At 42.9% G+C, this 19,699-nt stretch overlaps 2 protein-coding genes and 1 non-coding gene across 4 annotated transcripts; 2 read left to right on the top strand and 1 right to left on the bottom strand.

The window, feature by feature from the left end:
• Nucleotides 1-83: 83 nt before the first annotated feature.
• On the bottom strand, nucleotides 84-4,412 carry chmp5a (charged multivesicular body protein 5a). Its single transcript, XM_076021807.1, has 8 exons — nucleotides 4,176-4,412; nucleotides 3,672-3,776; nucleotides 3,507-3,553; nucleotides 2,931-3,024; nucleotides 2,768-2,839; nucleotides 2,394-2,502; nucleotides 1,375-1,490; nucleotides 84-553 (listed from the first exon to the last, which is right to left on the bottom strand). Exons 1-8 carry the CDS (start codon nucleotides 4,242-4,244, stop codon nucleotides 503-505), a joined length of 663 nt encoding a protein of 220 aa, XP_075877922.1. The 5' UTR covers nucleotides 4,245-4,412; the 3' UTR covers nucleotides 84-502.
• On the top strand, nucleotides 2,020-2,111 carry trnar-ucu (transfer RNA arginine (anticodon UCU)). The gene is given in 2 exon segments: nucleotides 2,020-2,056; nucleotides 2,076-2,111. It is a non-coding gene; the product is annotated as a tRNA-Arg (tRNA).
• Nucleotides 4,413-6,119: 1,707 nt separating the features above from the next.
• On the top strand, nucleotides 6,120-19,151 carry cc2d1b (coiled-coil and C2 domain containing 1B). Of its 2 annotated transcripts, none has more exons than XM_076021806.1 (26): nucleotides 6,120-6,276; nucleotides 6,570-6,693; nucleotides 6,860-6,998; nucleotides 7,321-7,424; nucleotides 7,833-7,955; nucleotides 8,466-8,612; nucleotides 8,829-9,150; nucleotides 9,238-9,356; nucleotides 9,889-9,967; nucleotides 10,155-10,238; nucleotides 10,865-11,019; nucleotides 11,272-11,344; nucleotides 11,542-11,672; nucleotides 11,746-11,881; nucleotides 12,593-12,765; nucleotides 12,859-12,984; nucleotides 13,197-13,255; nucleotides 13,473-13,589; nucleotides 13,856-13,929; nucleotides 14,802-14,860; nucleotides 14,962-15,013; nucleotides 15,107-15,206; nucleotides 16,697-16,787; nucleotides 16,865-16,989; nucleotides 17,072-17,111; nucleotides 17,548-19,151. In XM_076021806.1, exons 2-24 carry the CDS (start codon nucleotides 6,631-6,633, stop codon nucleotides 16,985-16,987), a joined length of 2,649 nt encoding a protein of 882 aa, XP_075877921.1. In that variant the 5' UTR covers nucleotides 6,120-6,276; nucleotides 6,570-6,630; the 3' UTR covers nucleotides 16,988-16,989; nucleotides 17,072-17,111; nucleotides 17,548-19,151. The 2 variants fall into 2 exon arrangements, with proteins under 2 accessions (XP_075877921.1, XP_075877920.1); XM_076021805.1 differs by having other exon boundaries at nucleotides 9,235-9,356.
• Nucleotides 19,152-19,699: the final 548 nt, after the last annotated feature.

Genomic DNA, 19,699 nt, shown 5'->3' with positions numbered 1-19,699 from the left:
TTTTTGTCTTGTGTGAAAACAAATATAGCTGTATGATATCAATTTTAATCAAAGAAATTCCAAGGATGAAATTAAACACATCATTTATCATTTATCATTTATTTTGCATGTTTCAAATAACCTGCAAACCCTCTCAAAGGCTAAGCAATAAAAGCCGACCAGTACAGATGGACTCAGAACACACAAAACTAAAAAAAAAAAAAATAATAAATAAAGATTGTAATGATTACAAGCTAATTAAAAAATACTGCACTACTTGCTAATACTGCAATATCAGGAGTGTAACAATAGAATGAAAAAACATGATGCAGGGTTTACAAAATGCCAAATGTTCAGAATACTCCTAAGGCCACATGCTAGCTCAACAGAAACCACGCACAACCCATCACTGCTTCAAAACTTGTAGTGTTCTCAGGTCAAAATGGCCTTGCACGTATAAATGTTATTTTACATATAAAAGTGTTTACAGTTGAAGTGCACATTGCTTGCATCCGTCCTTTGTTTATGTGGCAGGTATCTGCGGCAGGCCAAACTCATCCACCAAAACACCATCCTGGAAAAGAAAGGAAATCAGTGACTGGATTCACGTTGACATTCCCATGCAGATCATATGTGTTAAAGAACTGACTTTAGTAAAAAGAGATTAGTGACATATGGAAAGCTTAAAATATGAGGTGTTTCATAAATCATAGTGGAGAAACTGTTTCTATGTTTTTAACGTGTGTTGTTGTAAAACAAAACAGCTAACCCCTCTGTGTTTATAAAGCTTCAAGGCTTAAATTTTTTTTCCATCTGCAAACTATGTCAGCCAGAAATTTTTGTATCCTGTTTACAATTGTAGATGTGCCCATAAATGTGTATCACCCTCTTGTGGCACAAAAAATAACTACAACCTCTCTGAACTTAAAGTTTTAGCAGAAAATCAAAGATTACACGACTTTTAACAAATTATTTACATAACAAATGACAATCATGAATATGTAAAATCGATGACAATGAGACAGAGATTAGTGGCGGATCCCAGCACATGTAAATAATTCAGACCGACTTCAAGAACACACAAAAAAAATCGAGTTCAAATAGGTCCTTAGATCCAGTTTTCATGCTCTTTTCCAATAGAACATACAATTGACGCTGAAAATCACGTTGTCGTTTGCTCAATACAAAGGTTGAAAGCTCTTTTTTCTTGTTCTTTTTGGTGTTCTGATGGAGCAATGATAGCAAACGATGATGCATGGATTTGTGACCTTCGTGTGGTTCAGACTATTTTCAGATTTTTTTGGGGCACTATCATAGAATGATTTGCATTTCCACAAAAGAGCATAAGTACACAAATGTGATGCAAAACATACACAGAATGATTATTTATGTTACCTTATTTGTCTTGCTGTCACTGGGCATTCCCTCAGGAATTGCCGGGGCAGCAGCCGCCTCATCCAGGTAGGAGCTGTCATCGTCAAGCAACAGCTCATCACCCAGGGCGTCCAGCTCTGAAAAAGAGTAACAACTTGCTGTGATAGTGCACATTTCATTAATACAAGATTAGGTTGAGGAGATAGTAGTCTTTACTGTTCGCCTGTGCATCTTTAAGGGATTCAAAGTGTTTCGAGTACCAACTGATAAAGTTGACAGAAGCACACATTCAACTAATTTCTGTGTGCCAAAAAATTAAGAGCTCAACAGGTGCAGAACACCTTATAAAGGATCTGAACAGTTAAAAAGAACAGCTAAGAAGTTTAATTAGGTTTGTATCGCACCAGAAACTGTTTAAAGTCCACCTCCTTCCTATAAATCCATATCGTAGAACTGTCTAAAAAGTTGGATAAACGCAGTGTTTCAGCACACAAATAATTTTAAAGTGAATACTCTGGACAGCACTTTGGTCAACTTTGTTGTTTTAAAATGTGCTTTGTAAATAAAATTTAAATTTAAATTTAAATAAACCACCATTATTTAATAAACTAAACGCAGTAAGATTAATAATGGCAAAAAGGGTCAGCATGGTCACATTGACAGCCTGGCTCTGTGGCGCAATGGATAGCGCATTGGACTTCTAGTCAAACACTTGAGGAGTGATTCAAAGGTTGTGGGTTCGAGTCCCACCAGAGTCGCATTTTGTCTGTGGGAGGGGGGGCGCATTAAACATTTCAGCTCATTGACGTAAATCTTGTGTACGAAATGATGGAGCACAAGGTTCATTTGTATCCAAACCTTTTCAAGAAAAACATTAGTGTCTTTATTCACCTTGGGTTTTACATAGGTACAGTAATATGCCCAAATACAACTAACAGTGAGAACAGTTTGTACTTTAAAGATTCTTAGTTACATCATGATGAATGCCTGATTCTTAGTTAAGTGAAAAGTTGGCCAACAGGTGAAACAGTGAGGTGTACCTGCTTCGAGATCCTCCTCATCTATGTCTGGGGTGCCGTAGCTGCGGCTCAGGGACTCCTGCACCTCATTGGCATCCTCCATCATGTCCTCCAGCTGGTCCTGTAAATCCTGAACAACCATACACACGAGGCAAAACTTTTAATGCTTAATGTCTCCAAATTTGTTAAGTATTTTAAAAACAATGTGGAGTTAAGTTTGGAAAAAAATAAATGATAAATGATCACAGGTGAATGATGCAAGCAGGTTTAAAAACAAATCTGATTATCGCTGTTCTTTGTGCTGTTTTTGCTACATGTTGTTGTATGCCTTGCTGCACAACAAATACTCCCCATTGGGATGAATACAAGTTCAACTTGGCAGGCCATAAGCTTACATCAATCTGATCCAGTTTAACATCTTTGTACGCCTTTTTCATTTCCTTTGCGCCGATCTTCATGGCATCCACCTGACAAGACAAGATACATATTAAATAAGCAGTTAGCAAAAGATCAGTCACTCAGCTTCTTCTTACAATACTTATCGTGTGTGTCTCTTACTGTTGTTTTTGTGTCCTTCAGTGTCTGGATTGTGTAGTTTGCCTGCTCCATGTTAAAAGACTGCTGAGCCAGCTGCTCTCTTTGACTTTCATACCTGTGTAAGACATGAAAAAAAGACTCGCAAAGTGCACATATTTCTTTCAAATAGAAGATGAAAATTAGAAGCTAGTGTTCTGTCTTAATGACACAATGAAAATAAAATCCTCACACTGTGTTAATTGATTCAATGAAAGACGAGAATATTTTTGCCACCAATTAAGAAAAAACTTTATTTAAATGATGGTGAGTGTAATAAAGAAGTAATACAGAACGTTTGCTGTTTTAGTTTTTTTTTTTCTTTGGTGTTGACTATCTTAAGCAGCAATAAACTAGGTGGTTTTTACAGTATTAACCAGACAGCAAGAACATCTATCTATGTTGTATTTAGGGTCATAGGGCACATGCAGCACCTGTGGACAAGTTTATATTATAATATACTGATAAACTGCATCAGAAAATGAGCCAATCAATAGATCAGTTCCGACATTCAGAAATGACATTAAAAGTTTTGCGATGACTTGGCAGTTGAAGACTCACATTCTCTTTTGTTTCAGGACTCTCATGGCCTTCTGCTTCACCATATTCTGCACCAAGTAAACAAAACAAACAAAAACAAGACATCGTCAGCACTGTCACCTTCATAACAACAGCAGCAGCAACAACAACAACAACAACAAAGGCTGACATGACGTGTGATGATACCTTGGAAGGCCCATCTCTCATCTTCTTCATCTGATCTTTGTACTTGACCAGTTCAGCGTCTAGCCGGCCAATCTTCTTGTCTATGGACTCTGCCCTCGCGTCCACCTAAAGAAGAGAAAGACAGTGATCGAGGATAGCTCACTGAAACCCTAGCAGACCAAGCAAGCGGCCGTAGGTCTAACACTAATGTGTGATGGTGTGTATAGAGAACAACAGGGGTAAGGGTGGGTAGCAGCACCCATGGGAGAACTGAGGAGCGGGTGCGGCTCACACATAGCGGTATTTTTACGAAGAGAGAAATCAACAGCATTATAAACGCTGCTGTTTAAAATGGTGATACGCGATAGTAAAAATAAAATAATAATAATTAAAAAAAAATCCACTATCAAGCTAGCAAGCAAGGATCCTTTGCCTTTATTTTATGAGCATGCTAGATCTGTAGCAGCTCCGCTACGTTGCATTAACCGCACGTAAACAATGCGTATTAAGGTTGACAGTACTCACAGTCCCGATGCAGTCCGACAAATTCGGCGGAGGAGTTTTGGGCTTCGAACGCCCGAATATTCTGTTCATTATGACAACGCGTTAGGGGACCAAAGAGTCCTTAACGAAAGCAGAGAAAGCACAAAATAAGCTGGTAACCAGGACTCAAGACACCCGGAAATAACGGTTCTTTCGCAAACAGTTCCGATTGGTTGCTGTAAACAGCTGGGACCAATAGGGGGGTTTTCAGATGTCGCCTGCCCCTGTGTGGCGAGCAGTCTTACTGCAACTTTAATGACGTCCCATTGTCCGCACAAAAGCCTCTTTAATCTTCGGTCTTTGTCACTCGACTCCCGGGTAAATTTCATGTTTACGTACCAGTGTTTCAACTGTCAGGTGAATATCAGTGTGTCGACATGTGCTTGCACAAATACTCACGTAGCTCTTGGTCCTTAGTTGTGTTATTTATTTATTTTTAATGATGTGTGATCATGATGTGACTCTTATGTCAGCACAATAAAAGCGCTTCTTGTTCTCGCATGGCTACATTTGCACAGTATTTACTGTCATTTGCAAGTGAACCCATATAATTTAATTCAAAACACCACTGGCTGCACAAAGAACCATCCACATATCCACACACATAGAACGCACACTATCCATAAATAAAAAAGGTTGAATTAAAGAACAAGGTGTTCTATTCCTGGTTCCTGAATATCGTTGTAAAAACACCTCCCGTGCTGTTATGTGTTGCTCATCCTACACACATACTATTTTTTATTTTTTATTTTAAACTGAAGTGATTCCAACCAAGACAGGCACCTGGTCTTAAACCTGTGCATATATTAACCCTCATAAAAATATATTAAGACAGAGGTAGAAGGAACAAATCTCTGTGAATTTGTGTCTGCACAATAAAGTGATTTTTTTTTCTTTTCGCTCAGGTTAAAAATATCTGCTTTTCAAATTCCATTAAAATGCCTTCTATGTTTTTTTCCCCCTAAGAAAATTGTGTGTGTGTGTGTGTGTGTGTGTGTGTGTGTGTGTGTGTGTGTGTGTGTGTGTGTGTGTGTGTGTTTTGTGGAAAGACACTGCTCCATAATGAGAGACTCACAACACTGTCATTACTGCGGTATGTAGACATGCTTTGTTGAGCAACATTTCCACATGCCATTTCCAGATTGACTGTGTTTCTATGTATGACTGGAGGCCCAGATTTCATGAACTTGCTGGACAACTATAAAACAACCATCCATGTATCCGAGACAGCGAGGAAGGACAGAGGAGCTGCAAGAGAACTGACTTTATCGATGCTATAATGGGAGACAGATGCAATGACGGCTCATTATCTCTGAGAGGATACATCTTACATTAGCTGACAAACTATCATGTATCAAGCTGTTTATACTCTGGTTTATAATGTTTATACTCTCCTGGTTATCTCAGAAGTTGCTGTCAGACTTCGGTGAGGATTTAAAAAGTGACAGTCAAGGACTATTTTCCCACATATTTTAATGACAAACAATGGGGTCTTTTTTTTTTTTTTTTTTTTAAATTCGAAATGGTATATTTCGAATTTTCCTTTAAACTGATATGGTGTGTCAAGTTTGTGCAACTATTTCCTTTTAGCACACTAAGTTCTCTGAGGAGGCAGTGAATTATGATAAGTGGATGAGTCAGCCAGCTTTCACTGTCATCTCCCTGGAAAAACTCGACCAGCAAAAACGTTTTTCCGACGTGCGCAGTTTTGACCTTATTTAACACTTCAATGTTCTCTTTTCCTTCAAATTCTGTTTGTTATTGTCTAATCAGCACATCTGGTACGAAAATAATGATACTCTAAGCCAGATTGTTTTTATATTATTTTTTTTCCCCATAAGTACTTTGAAGTTGAAGTGCGGAGATTAAAGTGGAAAATCCCTCCGAACGATTCTCATTAGGCCTTTATTCCTCTCACTAAACAAGGCGTGATCGCGTCTGGCAGACAGAATTCAGGGCGACGGAATTGCGGTCGCTGTCACGCTCTGCGCCTGCGCGTTGCAGCAAAACGCATTAGCGTGTCAGACAGCGGAGATGGAAGAGTTCCCGAGGAAAACTGACTGATGAAGTGGCCAACAAACAGGTAAAACACACACACGCTGTTCACGCAGCGCCAAAGTGCCCACAAGTCAGGCAAGCCGTGACATGGGCAGCTGTGGCCACGCTCGCAAACGAACTTTTCGAGGAGCTTTAGGGTTGATAAACACGCTCAGCTAACCATTAGCCACACGGCTAACTGCCGTCAGTTGGCAGCTCACTGTCCGAGAGGCACCTGACAGCCGCTCACATGATTTTAACTACTGGGAGCACATCAGCACGAGAGGGAATCGTTTCCTTGAGAGTCCCTCGTGTTTTGTTTTGTTTGCTGCTGTCTAGAACGCTGCTCAGCCGCCAAGGTGCTTGTTGAGAGAGAGAATAGACGAAAGCAGGGGAAAACATGTTCGGGAAGAAGAAGAGACCGCCGCCGCCCAAAGGCCAGGGGGCAGCTGCAGCCAAGCAGGTAACAACAACAACAACAACAACAACAACAACAACAACAACAACAACAACAACAACGGCAGCAACAACAACAACAACAACAACAACAACGGGGATTGTTCGGAAGAAATGTTGGCTGTCTGCTATGTGTCGGTAGGTGAGGATTCACTCTCACTTCCTGGTCTCAGATGGGGCTGTTCCTTGACTTGGACCCGGAGCAGATGGTGGTGGACGAGAACCTGGACGACCCCGATTTAGAAGCCGAACTTGCTGCTATAACTGGAAACAAAGGCGCTGCTGGAGGAAGAGCTAAAAACAAAGGGAAAAGTAAGTGCGAGGCTGATGATTGTTTCTATGGCTCCGGGCAGAAAGCATCCCTTAATCCCCTGTAGCAATGTATGTCATGTTGAGACAGTACCTGGACCAAAGCACAGGCCCATTGAGTGTGTTCATGTCCCCGTGACCTCAACTATCTCGTTTAAAGACAAACTCTTACGATTGTACCTAACTGTGACAGAAATGTACAGTGTTTGGAAATGCAAATAGTCACAAAGAAATTCTTCTTTCTCATTTTAAGCATTTTTTGCCTCCTTGCAAATATCAAAGCACACAAACTGAGACGCTCGGTAACCTTTTCTGTGCTGTGCAGGTTTGGTGCCCATGGAAGACATTGCAAGAATGGCAGACGAGTGCATGAGAGACGTGGACAATGATGAAGATGACAGCAGTTTGGAAGATGACGAAGATCTGTTGGTTGGTGTTGATTCTTTTGATTGCATTGGCCTTAGGACGGCAACTGTGAACGTGTTCACATATCGAGGAGGCAGGCTGTCAAAACGCCAGGGGAAAAACAAGTCGCTGTGCAACAAGGTCAAATCATTACAAGGCCATTAGACGTGATTTTTAAGTTTGATGTTAAGTTACAGAAGTGGTTGTCACTGCTGAGCTGCTTCAATCAGCTGCTTGGGAACATTTGTTGCGGCTCAGTAGTTTTAGTAGTAGTTCCCCATAATAAAACCATGCTTTTGAGTTGCATAGGTTGCGAGGGGTAATTGTTGTCTGTAATTTACATGTCTGCAGGAAGTAACCATACAACATTTTTGTGAGAGTATTGAGTGTGGGTAGTTGATGGGTATTTTTGTTCCTATTCCTCCTCATCAGGCAGAACTACAGGAAGTGGTCGGTGAGGAGGAAGCGGAAGATGCAAACAGTTTTTCGTCTCCTTCTCCGTCTGTCACCACAAAATCTCTTGCAGGCACAACACCAGAGTCCTCATCATTGCAGGTACAACACACTCAGCTCATTTCAGCCCCGCTAGTCAGTTACAGGAAATGTATTTGATCTTCTCGTCCAGCTTATGCTGACCTTTTTAGAAATGACCTGCCTCTTACATCAATCAATTTTTAAAACAGTTGAATGGACATCTCAACTGAAACAACAGATGAATCTGAGTCGAAGCCTCTCGTTGTTACTTAGCCCTCGAGAGAATACTGTGACTAGAATCTTGAATCACATCAGTCACCATTGAAAATGCTAAATCCCATCCAAAGGAGTCTCGGAGCGCTTCGCACTATCAAAGATAAACCAACTGAACCCTCCAGAGCAAACATGATCTAATAGTAAGCAGGAAAAACTCCATAGCGAACAGAAACCTTGAGCAGATCCGACCCTGGAGGGCGGCCACCTGCTTTGACTGGAATTCAAATTTCACTCTAATTCTAAACAGTAACTTCCATAAATTCCATTCCATTAAAAATGTTTAATAAAAGTGTTGATTGTGTTTCATTTGTCCAGAAGCAGGAAGTGAAAGTGTCCTCAGCAGCTCCTGGCAGCCTCCAACGAACCTTAGAAGACAGAATCACCATGTACAAGACAGCCTTACAAAATGCCAAGGCCGCAGGCGAGTCGTCCAAGGCCCGGAGATATGACCGCGGCCTCAAGGTGAGCAAAGTTCTGCAGACCTTCTGCTTAAGGGGCATTTTGCATTTCGCAGGCTGCTGCTAAGCGTGCATTTATTTGACACGCTTATGAAGGGTTGATGACGCCAGACCCACGAATCTCATGTAATATCTCACCATCAATAAGGTTGATGTTTCTCTGATTGCACCCGTTCTTCGGAGTAGTCGATCATGACTCTGTCAATCTTGCATCCCGCAGACTCTCCAGTCCATGCTGACCACTGTGAAAAAAGGCAGAGCAGTGGACGAGGCAGAGATCCCTCCTCCTGTCGCCACCGGAGCCTCGAGTGTTGCAACACAGCCGACTCCCCCTGAACCGTCGCCACCTTCCACTTCCTCCAAATCCAGTCCTTCGGATCAGCTGGCACCGTCAATACCTGACATTGTCACCCCCAGCAGCGAAGAAGGGCAGTCTTCCTCCTCCATACCGGCACCCAGCGATCCCCCCACACCAGAGGAGACAGGGCAGACAGCTGAAGAACCCGGACAGCAACAGCAGCAACAGCAGCAGCCAACAGATGGTTGGTTCAGTGGGATTTTTATATTATTGCACTTGGTACCAATGACAGATTTTTGATAAATCTTCATTTTTGCCACAACACCAGCAGCAAGCGAGGAAACCAAGGCACTGCTGGTGGAGAGACAGAGGGAGTACAAGGTTGCAGCGCTGAGGGCCAAGAAGCAGGGAGATGTGGAGCAAGCTCGACTCTACTTAAAGATCAGCAAGGTCTGTTCCTGAAGACAGAGGTTTGGGTCAAACTAAAACCACAGGGGTGTTTTGTTGGAATCTCCTGCCGATGTTAATTTGCGGTGGTGAGGGCTTATTGGTTCCTGGTTAACGGCTGCATGATGTCAGAGGCAGTTTCTCCAGGATGTTCAGCTGTCATTGATGTTTAACCTGCCAACTGCTTCGACATTTCCCTAAAAAAAAAAATGAATGTGTTGAATTGATTGTAATGTTTCCTTTTCATTGGGATTTAATGTATCTAAAATTAGATAGTTAGATGTTAGATAGTTGTTTCTTCTAAAGCAGGAAGCTGCATAAAATAAAGTTGCCAGGTCTTCTTGAATGAGTTGTAGCCACAACAGTCTTCATAAAACTCTGTTGCCGCTGCTGGCGTGTAACTTGCTGAAGGGCTGTTAATCCTTGCTGAGCAGCGAGAGCGCAGTATGTGGGACATCCCAGTAATGCGAGCCTGGACAACAATGACTGTCATTATATTTGACAGGTCTTTTTGTGTTGTGCGTTTCTGGTGTAGAAGTTCGACGGGGTGATGGCTGCGTTGGAGAATGGACTGGCAGTGGACCTGAGTGGTCTTCCCCCATCGCCAAGTCAAAGTAAAGAACACACCGCTCTCCTGCTTTTGTAGACATATTATGAATATTATTATACAGTGCCTTCCTGGCAAATTGAAAAAAAGTGTATAAAGACAGAAGAAGAAGAAGGAGATATTTATAACATTTATAAGTAAAGTCTAATAACAACCAGAATTTCTTGCTCTGAAACCGGTTGTGCTCTTCCCAGATATACAAGGAGACTCAGTGCCAGTAAAGGGACCTCCTGCCGGGCAAAACGTGCAGGTGACTCAACCAGTTGCCGAAGCCTCAGGTAATGTCGAAAGCACTTTTTACTTTTTCGCAATGTTACAACAGCCCATGTGTTGAGTTTCTCCATGCCCCTTTTCCCTTTCAGTTTTCGATTCTCTCAGCAGCAGTTTTTTCAAACAGCTCATGACATCCTGACCTTCACATTTAAGCTGAAGGGGGCGCCAGCGGGAAGAAAACGCTGCTCCTGTTGCGTGCTAGGGCATGGAAGCGTGTTTGTTCATGCCACAAGAGACTGTGTTGAATAAATATGGACAATACATTCTCAGATGTTGTGGCTGTTTCACTTCTGTCATGGGGGAAAACACTTTGATTTATTTGGTTACACAAAGTTTCTTGAAATTTGCTTTTTCTATTTAGACCTTTTACAGCTGTTAGCATCCTGAGCTTAGCATTTCTGCAGCTATTCCAGCACACCCCATCACAAATTATTGCTCATGCCGGATCCCAGAGTGAGGAAGGTTGCAGCAGATGCGTCTTCTGCCGCCTGTTGAAACAATGTGTTTGACAGGTTGAGCTCTGTAGAAAGGTTTTCCTGTCAGTGTTGCACATTCAACGTACGGCCACATGGATGCCACTGTTAGTGCGCTAAGACACAGTGCCGTCTTACCCATCCCCCTTCCCCCTCAGCTCCCACCCCCACAGCAGCACCCGCAGCACCCGCAGCACCTAAAGATGTGCTGGAGGCTCTGGAGCAGAGACGAGCCAAGTACCAGGAGACGTCCAATCAGGCCAAAGCCAACGGGGACGACCGCAAGGCCCGGATGCACGACCGTATTGCCAAGGTAGACGCACACCTTTGTCGCATCACCTGACTTTTCTCCATTCGTGTCACTCCGGAGCCTCGACTGACCACTGGATCTTTGTGCTCATGATGACTTGATGTTAAGTAACTGCAAAGGAGTTCAAAGATGAATCTTGTTTTCTCGTTTCTTGTACAAATACAAAAAGGTGACAGCAAGTTTTTGTTTGTTTTTGTAACACTATTGCATGTCGAGCTTGGCTACACGGCTGTATTCATTTCTCCCCGCCTGCAGCAATACCAGAGTGCAATCCGGACTCATAAAGCAGGAAAAGCAGTCAACTTTGACGAGCTGCCGGTTCCACCTGGTGAGTTTGTTTTTCCTGTTTGCGATGCATCTTTAGTGAGTCGATGTTGTCGTTTCTAACTTAATCTTCCGCTGTAACACGAGATCAGTTATTCTGTTTGTGTTGGGGTGTTGTTGAGTGAGTTTTTCAATGGGTTGAGGTGAGATTGAGGTCACTGTGTGTTCCTCTGGTCACGAAACACACTTATGGTCTTGCAGGTTTCCCTCCAATCCCCGGCCAGAACGCGGCGGACGCCGAGCAGGGATTCGTCGCTGCTCTCATGGCTGCCGACAAACTGATCTCCAACGATAACGTGGAAGCAGCAGACGAAGACGATGACGAAGAGGAGGTGGGCCTTCCTCAGCGTTACACAATGAGCACATTTCACTGTAAATTGTTGACTTTTTTTTTTTCTCTTGTAGTCAAAGCCTGCTGCTCCTGAAGAGCCAAAGAGACAGAGCTTAAACGTTCCCAAAGCAGCTCAAGGAAGGAAAAGGTCTCCGTCTCCGTTGGCTTCGCCTGACAGATCAGCCAGCAGCGAGGGCCTCTCACCGACAGGTCTGCCCCTGAAGAACAACACACCACTCTGGCGCCAACACATACATAAATGAACGCTCACAGGTTCAGTGTGTAACATTTGGAGATTTTGAAGCAGCAGCATCAGGTGGTTACATTTTAGATGGCAGCACTCTATTGCCCCCCCCCCCTAACTTGGATACCTCCTCCACCTTCTTCATTGGTGGTTTATTTGAAGACGCACTGTCAGGCAGCTGGATTGTCCACACTGGGCTTCCTTAGAAATATGGCGGTGCAAGATGGCAGCTAACTGGAAGCCTTATTGATCTATGTATATTCTTCTATGTGTAGGAAAACGGTTCTAAGGGTATGAAAACCAAATTGCCTTTATTCTTCGCGATTATACACTTTTATTATTGTACTTTTGGGCTGTATGTTAAGCTTTTAGCAATATAAAATCATAGTTCAAGCAAAATATTACACGCTGGACCTTTAAGAATTGTCTCAGCGGTGACACAACTCACCAGACATTGAACAAGCTTGAGTGAACTCGTCTACCACTTTAAATGGAATCCCTCTCTTTTTTGTTGCCTTGATGAGGTTCGCAGATTGGCCAATATGTCAGCTAGAAAATAATGAGTGAATGATGGTCTGAGTTCTGCATGGCTCCAAATAAATATCCCACGGCCGCTCTCTGCAACGTTCCCCTCCTTGTTTCCCGTTGCTTGAGTTGATGTTTCCTTCTCGCTGCAGCGGCAGAGCAGCTGGAGTTCCTGGAGAACAGGAAGAAGCAGTACCTGAAAGCGGCTCTGCAGGCCAAGCAGAAGAACGAGCTGGAGCTGGCCAAGAGTCACCTCCGCACCGCCAAGAGCTTCGACGCCATGATGGAGGCGGCGCGCAGCGGCAAGCCCGTGGACACCAGCAAGGTGAGCGCACTGCGCGGCGTCCGCTCTCACACTCGGGGATATCTAGCTGGCAGCACACCTGTCACCAGCTCTCCGCGTTCCTCTCTCCTGTAGGTGCCGTCGCCCCCTGGTGACGAGGACGAGGACTTCATCCTTGTTCATCACAGCGACGTGCAGCTGTCTGAGAAAGCAGAGGAGGTTTACACGCACCTGGCCAAGATACTCAAGGAGCAGTATGAGGTAAGACTGCAGGAGAAGCAATACATGCAGATGATAGGTTAGGTTTAGGATTCTAAATATTTCATTTGTCATCTAACATGTTTTCTATCCTCCCACCAGAATTCTTCAAACTTGTTCATCATTCACAGCTTTGTTTCTGATTTCTCTAGATGGGCTTCCAAGTGAAGCTTGATGTTTTTCAGCCCTTAATCTGATTTCTTTTCTACTTTTAGAAATGTATGATTCACTCTAAACAGTTCACCCACCTGGGAAACGTCGCTGAAACAACAAAGTAAGCAGAAGCTTTGTTTGAGACTCCAGAGTAGTTTAGAAACACAGTTCATTTTCAAATTACTTGTTTGTCTAAAACTGTTCATCAAATATTCCAAAACCCGGTGTAAATGATGGTGACATGTTTGTGTGTGTGTGTGTGTGTGTGTGTGTGTGTGTGTTTGTGTGTGTGTGTGTGTGTGTGTGTGTGTGTGTGTGTGTGTGTGTGTGTGTGTCAGGTTTGAGAAGCTGGCAGAGAGTTGTAAGAAGAGTCTGGAGGTGCTGAAGCTGGCTCAGTCCAGAGGTCTGCCTCCTCCAAAGCATCACTTTGAGGAGCGACCCTTTCACACTGTCAGGTGAGATCCTGTTATTTAAAAAGAAAAAAAAAGCCTCAGCCTGGGATGTCCTTTCCCGACACTCTCAGACCTTCATCTGTGTTGATGCTCCCTCTGCTGTTTGATCCTGTCTGGTGCAGATCTGAACTGGCTTTTAAATACTACTACTACTACTACTACTACTACTACTACTACTACTACTACTATAATAATAATAATGATGTCTAGTTTCTTGTTTGAACTGCACTGACAGTGGGCTTTTCTCCTTATTGTCCCTCCTCATTCAGGATGTTTCCAGAGCTGAGCAGCACTGACATGGTTGTTATTATTGTTAAAGGGATGAATCTTCCTGCTCCCAACGGTAAAACACGATTCCTCTGGTATCACTTTGGCTCTACATATAACAGTGCGTCAACACGGTGTTTAGGGACTGAGCAAGAAAAACAATAAACAAACAAACAAAACAATCAAACAGTTTCACAATACAAGTTGTGATGAGAACATTTGGGTCATTACACAATTAATGCGCAATTAATCAATTTTAACTCAAAATCAAATGTAGTAGTCAAGACAATGTTAAAAAAAGGAAATTCTTAAAATGTATTTTCCTCTCGCATGCTTCCAGGCTGTGCGCCTCTTACAAAATGGGAAAGTTTTGCACTTTATTCATTCATCGTTGTTCAAGCAGATAGAAAAAAACTTTTATTTTTAAAGTGATGTTTGGTGAAAGACAGTTAAGGTCGGCAGTAGTCACTTTATCCACAGGGGGATTAATTTGTGTTTGGTTCTCAAGTTTTCACTTTATTCCTAAATAATTGAAGTTCGTCTTTGTTTATGAGGAAGCTGTTCATTTTCAAGTTTGGTGAAAGTGAGCTTCTCACTTTATTAATGCCAAGGGATTCATCTTTGTTTAATCAAGGAGAGCGTAATGCTGTCACTTTATTCAACAAATGGAGGGTTTACACAATCTTTCATTTGCACGTTTGCTATTTTTCTTTAAAAATAAAGATAAAATATTTGAAATACTTTATTCCATTGTCTTTTGTAGTTTTACCAACAAAAAAAAAAATCGAAATCGAAAATCAAGTTTTCAGAGAAAAAAGTCAGGATTTTATTTTTGTCCAAAATCGCCGAGCTGATTATAACTGAAATGTAAAAATCTGAGGTAGTGCTTTGATCACTCTGCAAAGAAAGAAGAGTGGATGATTGTTTGTGGCAACCTCTCCCTTCCAGGGATCCAGCCCAGCGATCTGGACGTCTACATCAAGTTCGACTTCCTGTATCCGAGCTCGGTAAGAGCCGCTCGTTCTTCGCAGCCACCACCGGCCGCTCAGGTGGTTGACAGCGGAGGCTGCTGCAATCATTTCCTATTCTTCTGTTTTCCCTCCGCCAGGAGCAGCCGCAGAGACACAAAACCGCCGTCATCAAGAACAGCAACTCCCCCGGTGAGACTCGTGTTAAAGGCCGCGCATGGTTGTGTTTCAGCGGAATTGCAGGTCTGAACTGTGTGTGTGTGTGTCTTCTCCACGGTCCTCCAGAATACAACCAGAGCTTCACTCTGGCCGTCAACCGTAACCACCGCGGCTTCAGGCGGGTGGTGACGTCCCGAGGCATCAAGCTGGAGCTGCTGCACAAAGGGTGAGCTCAGAGCAACACACACGGAGGCACGTCAGCAAGTCGGCCGCATGTCAGTGGCAAGGATTTCACCTGAATACACATGCAGAAACCAACAGCGGCGGTTTAATTTGTTTGTTTTATTTATTTGTTTATTTCGAACAAGCTTATTAAAACAAGAATAATGAAAAACAAAATAACAAATCCGAATAGCAAAAATCAGAATAAAAATAAATAACATCCCAAAACATTTAGACTGTTCGAAAAAGGAATGAGAAGTTCCCATCCCTTTAAACATTTCTACTTCCGCTTTTATGAGCCTGTCCATATGACAAATGAAATTATTATGTGTTAAGCTCAAACTTTCTCTGTCACGCCCCACCTTGGAGAAAGAAAAATCTTCATCCCCCATCCTGGCCTCGCTGTGAGACTACACAGCTTCACGTTGTGCTCCCATCTCCTCACAAAGTGCAGAGAATAGCCGCACTTTCAGGCCTCTTGTTTTGATGAAATTGACCACTTCAACAACGTCAGTCATGCGACAACATCACATTTTCTACCTGCCACACGGGATGACGTTGAGCGTGGCGTGCGCTAAGTCATGATATCGCACCAGCCGCGGCGTAGATCGCGTACTGATGCAAAGGTGTTTGATTACGTTCAATCAGCGCTGGAAAACTCTTCGTTGTCCTCTGGCTTTTTCGCTCGCGGCTCGCGCATTAGAAAGAAAATAGACCCGACGCCGAAACGATCGCTGCGCGGCGCGAGCCGGCCGCGGAGGTGCACCCCGCTTCAAGTCTGGCGTGAACGACACCATCGTTCTCCTGAATTCTTCTTTTCGTCCCTGTCAAATATTTGTCCATCCTGTGTACCTGAGCAGCGTTTTTCTTAGCTACAACCTACTGAACACTTTTGGTCAATTGTTCCGCCGTCTCCCTCCCGCCCGGTGTCCCCCCCTGCCCCCCAGACGTGACTCTGCGCCCCCCACTTTGAGAAACACTGTGTTAAGCCAAGCATAGATATCTATACATATTCCAAACACATATAGAAGCCTTGGGTTTCTGCCAAAATCATTTTTCAGTCAATGAATTAGATGTTCTGTTGTGTATTAAATCATGAAAATTGAAAACAATGACTGACGTGGCAGTGCCCAGTGTGGGGCAATTCCCTGCAGATCTGTAATATGTGACTCAGGGACTCAGAAATATGCGGACATACTCTTCTTGTAGCTTTTGAAAGAAAACAACATTTTTGATTTCTCGTCATGATTGCAGGTGTAATTCTGTATCTTTAATACCCTGCCGCTTGATATGATTTCAGTTCATAGTTCCCCCGAGCAGTGCGTTGGAATTAAAACATGTTACCCGCATGTTTCCAGTATTTATTTGTTGCTTTCACCCTCAGTTTGAGTCAAAGGCTGAACTGCTGACCCCCCTTCACATGTAACTCTGGATTTGCTGTGATTGTGGCAAAGTGGCTGAAAACAACACCTGTGCCTTCGCTGCTTCCATCAGAGGCTTCCTGCGGAGCGACAAGCCGATCGGGACGGCCCACATCAAGCTGGACAAGCTGGAGACGCAGAGTGAGATCAGGGAGATCGTGGAGGTGAGCGACAGCCTCTCGCTCTCACGCTGACACGCCCGCTTCCCGACAGCTCCCCACTGACCCGCTGTGTATCTCAGGTGATGGACGGTCGCAAGCCCACCGGCGGCAGAGTGGAGGTGAAGGTGCGTCTGAGGGAGCCTCTGAGCGGACAGGACACGCAGACCAGCACCGAGCGCTGGCTGGTGATGGACCACTCCTAAAGGTAGAGCCAGGTTAGTGCTGCCTGTGAGCGGAGTCATTGCACCAAACCTTCTAAAGTGGCTTCCCCTTGCTCTTTCTCCCAGGTTGTGGTCCAGTTGCTGCTCAGGACGGCTCTTGAAAGAGGTAAGAAGAGGCTTTCACGTTGCCACTGACGTCACACGACCGTTGAATTAAACCACAGTGGATGTTTTTTTTAACAGTGGTTGTTAGCCTAGCTTAGCATGAAGAACATGAAAACCCAAAGGGACATAGCAGCCTCTTTTAATCACCACAAATAAAACACTTCGTTATATGAGTGATAGACCATGTAACATAAATATTTTATATTTAATATATATATAATATACAAACTATATATATATAATATAAATAGCAATTTAATTATATGGGTGTGTATATATATATGTATTTTTTTTTTTTTTTTCAGTGAAATAAAAATAGAGCAGCTTTATACTATTTGTACTTTAGATTTACTTCTCGATTCTCACTAGTTAGATTTAGTTCTAGAATCTCATTAGTTTATTGTTTGGCTCATCCTGGCCTTCTCCTTGTCTTGCAGGATGGAAGCAGCCAGTGAAAACTACTGTGGGGGGGTTGGGTGGTGGAGGGAGGAGGGAGGAGGGAGGTTGGAGGTTGGAGGACGGGTTCAGGTTTTCACACCTTACACGGGTTTTTGACTCAGTCAGACTTTTGCACAGTTGCGAGACACGAGAGCTGCCTTTTCACTCTGCGCCCCGCCGTGAGGAGACAGGAACCTGCCAGCGCTGCACGCCGCCGGACCTCCACCAATAGACGGAGTCGGGGTGGCGGTTGTCGTTAAGTGGGCCGCAGCAGACGGACGACAGCGAGTCGCAGGAAAAACTGCTCCTTCTCCTCGTCCATCGCTGTGTCTCCCAGAGGACGCAAAGGACTCAGTGTCAAGCTAATCTCATCCTGCTGCCCGACATCACTAACTTGTAGAAATACATACGTGTGTGTGTGTGTGTGTGTGTGTGTGTGTGTGTGTGTGTGTGTGTGTGTGTGTGTGTGTGTGTGTGTGTGTGTGTGTGTGTGTGTGTGTGTGTGTGTATGTATATATATAATATGTATGAAAATATATGTACATGTATATATAATATGTATATGTGTATATATATGTGTGTATATGTATATGTGTATATGTATATATGTATATACGTATATGTATATGTATGTATATATATATGTATATATATATATGTGTATATATATATGTATGTATGTGTATATATACATAAATATATATATGTATGTATATATATATATGTGTGTATATGTGTATATATACATATATATATATATATATATATATACATATATATACACACACACACATACATATACATATATACATACATACATATATATATTTATGTGTATATGTATACATATGTATATGTATATACACATGTACATATGTATATGTGTGTATACATACATATATATACATATATATAGAGAGAGAGAAAGAGTTGTGTTTCTTCTGTCCTACAGCTCCTATGCACTAATACCAAAGTAATCGCTGTTGCTGTAAAAGCCTGAGCATTTAATGCTGCCTTTCTCTGCCAGTCCCGTGGCCACCACACAGCAGGACGGCCACTCTGGTCTCTTACAGGCACCGGCCGTCAGCTTGTGCGAAGGTCGGCTGGTGCAACAGCCTCGGGCGCTCTACAGGAGGAAGCCAAGACGTTCTGAAACAGAATTAGGTACAATTATGTAGCAATTGCCAAGACCACACACCCCCCTTTTTTATGGCACCTTTTACTTTAATAGGTACTTTCTCTCTGCTGTGGTCACTCAGACGCACGTCCCGCTCAATGTAACGTTGGTTGTGTCACATTTACATTTGTCTAGTTTACAAGTGAAGCACAGAGTCACCTCTGAAGCTAAGTTTAGCTGATCTGCCTGTAGAGCTCATTATTTCACTTTATTTTTTTTTGACGCAACTGTCTTAACTCAAATATTATCTTGCTATATCTTAAGAAGACAGAGCGCGGTGAGGGTCATCTTGGTTGTTGGATGACAGTCCACTGTTTGAATCACTTGATAAATCTGAAGCTTGTGCCTGGAGACACTTAGCATAGCTGTGACACTGGAATTTGGCTGTCAACCACCAAATAAAGAAACATGAGCTTTGGAATAAAAGGAGTTGCTTTTTGTGCTTTCTAAGAAAAGAAAAGTTTGGCTTGAATCACAAACTGCCCGTGGTGCCAAGTTACAAACCCAGTTTAGTTAAAGTGAAAAAGTAAGATTCTTCACATGCCATACTCCCATCTACTTATGTTTGAGAACTATGCATCTTATCTCATGCAGCATTTAGATTAATAGTTTGATTTAACAGCCAGTTCACACAAATCAAGCTCGCATTCACCTCCCCTTTATTCACGCGTGTCAAGCGGAGTGTTTTTCTTTAGGTGAAAAATATTCTGCAGGAAATCATCCAATATCTGGATTTCTATCAGCGACAACTAGTCGGAAGAGTACTGTATTATGCATGTGAGCAGCAGAGTATAATGTGATCAAAGACCCAAGCCAAGCATTCACCTTCACATCAATGAGAGGACGTTCTTGCGTATAGCTGGCTTGCACTTATCTTTTCTCTAGTTTTCCCTCAATCTGCTAATAAACATGCAAACTTATTTCATCCATTTTTTCAGTGTTTGAGAGTCATTTCTAAAAATAAATAAATACAT

The sequence above is a fragment of the Nelusetta ayraudi genome, unplaced genomic scaffold (assembly GCF_046127955.1).
Source record: "Nelusetta ayraudi isolate G7.1 ecotype Tasmania unplaced genomic scaffold, CSIRO-AGI_Nayr_v1 ptg000011l, whole genome shotgun sequence".
In the NCBI taxonomy this organism is placed as follows: domain Eukaryota; kingdom Metazoa; phylum Chordata; class Actinopteri; order Tetraodontiformes; family Monacanthidae; genus Nelusetta; species Nelusetta ayraudi.
The sequence above is the reverse complement of the archived record's forward strand: the minus strand, read 5'-3'. Positions and strand labels throughout refer to the sequence as shown.

Coding starts and splice junctions, on each gene's coding strand:
- chmp5a (XM_076021807.1), bottom strand. CDS start 4,244: ATGAACAGAATATTCGGGCGTTCGAAGCCCAAAACTCCTCCGCCGAAT. Junction 3,025..3,506: donor GTCCTGAAACAAAAGAGAAT/GTGAGTCTTCAA, acceptor TGTCTTACACAG/GTATGAAAGTCAAAGAGAGC. Junction 2,503..2,767: donor TTAAACTGGATCAGATTGAT/GTAAGCTTATGG, acceptor ATGGTTGTTCAG/GATTTACAGGACCAGCTGGA.
- cc2d1b (XM_076021805.1), top strand. CDS start 6,631: ATGTTCGGGAAGAAGAAGAGACCGCCGCCGCCCAAAGGCCAGGGGGCA. Junction 8,613..8,828: donor GATATGACCGCGGCCTCAAG/GTGAGCAAAGTT, acceptor TGCATCCCGCAG/ACTCTCCAGTCCATGCTGAC. Junction 13,256..13,472: donor AACGTCGCTGAAACAACAAA/GTAAGCAGAAGC, acceptor TGTGTGTGTCAG/GTTTGAGAAGCTGGCAGAGA.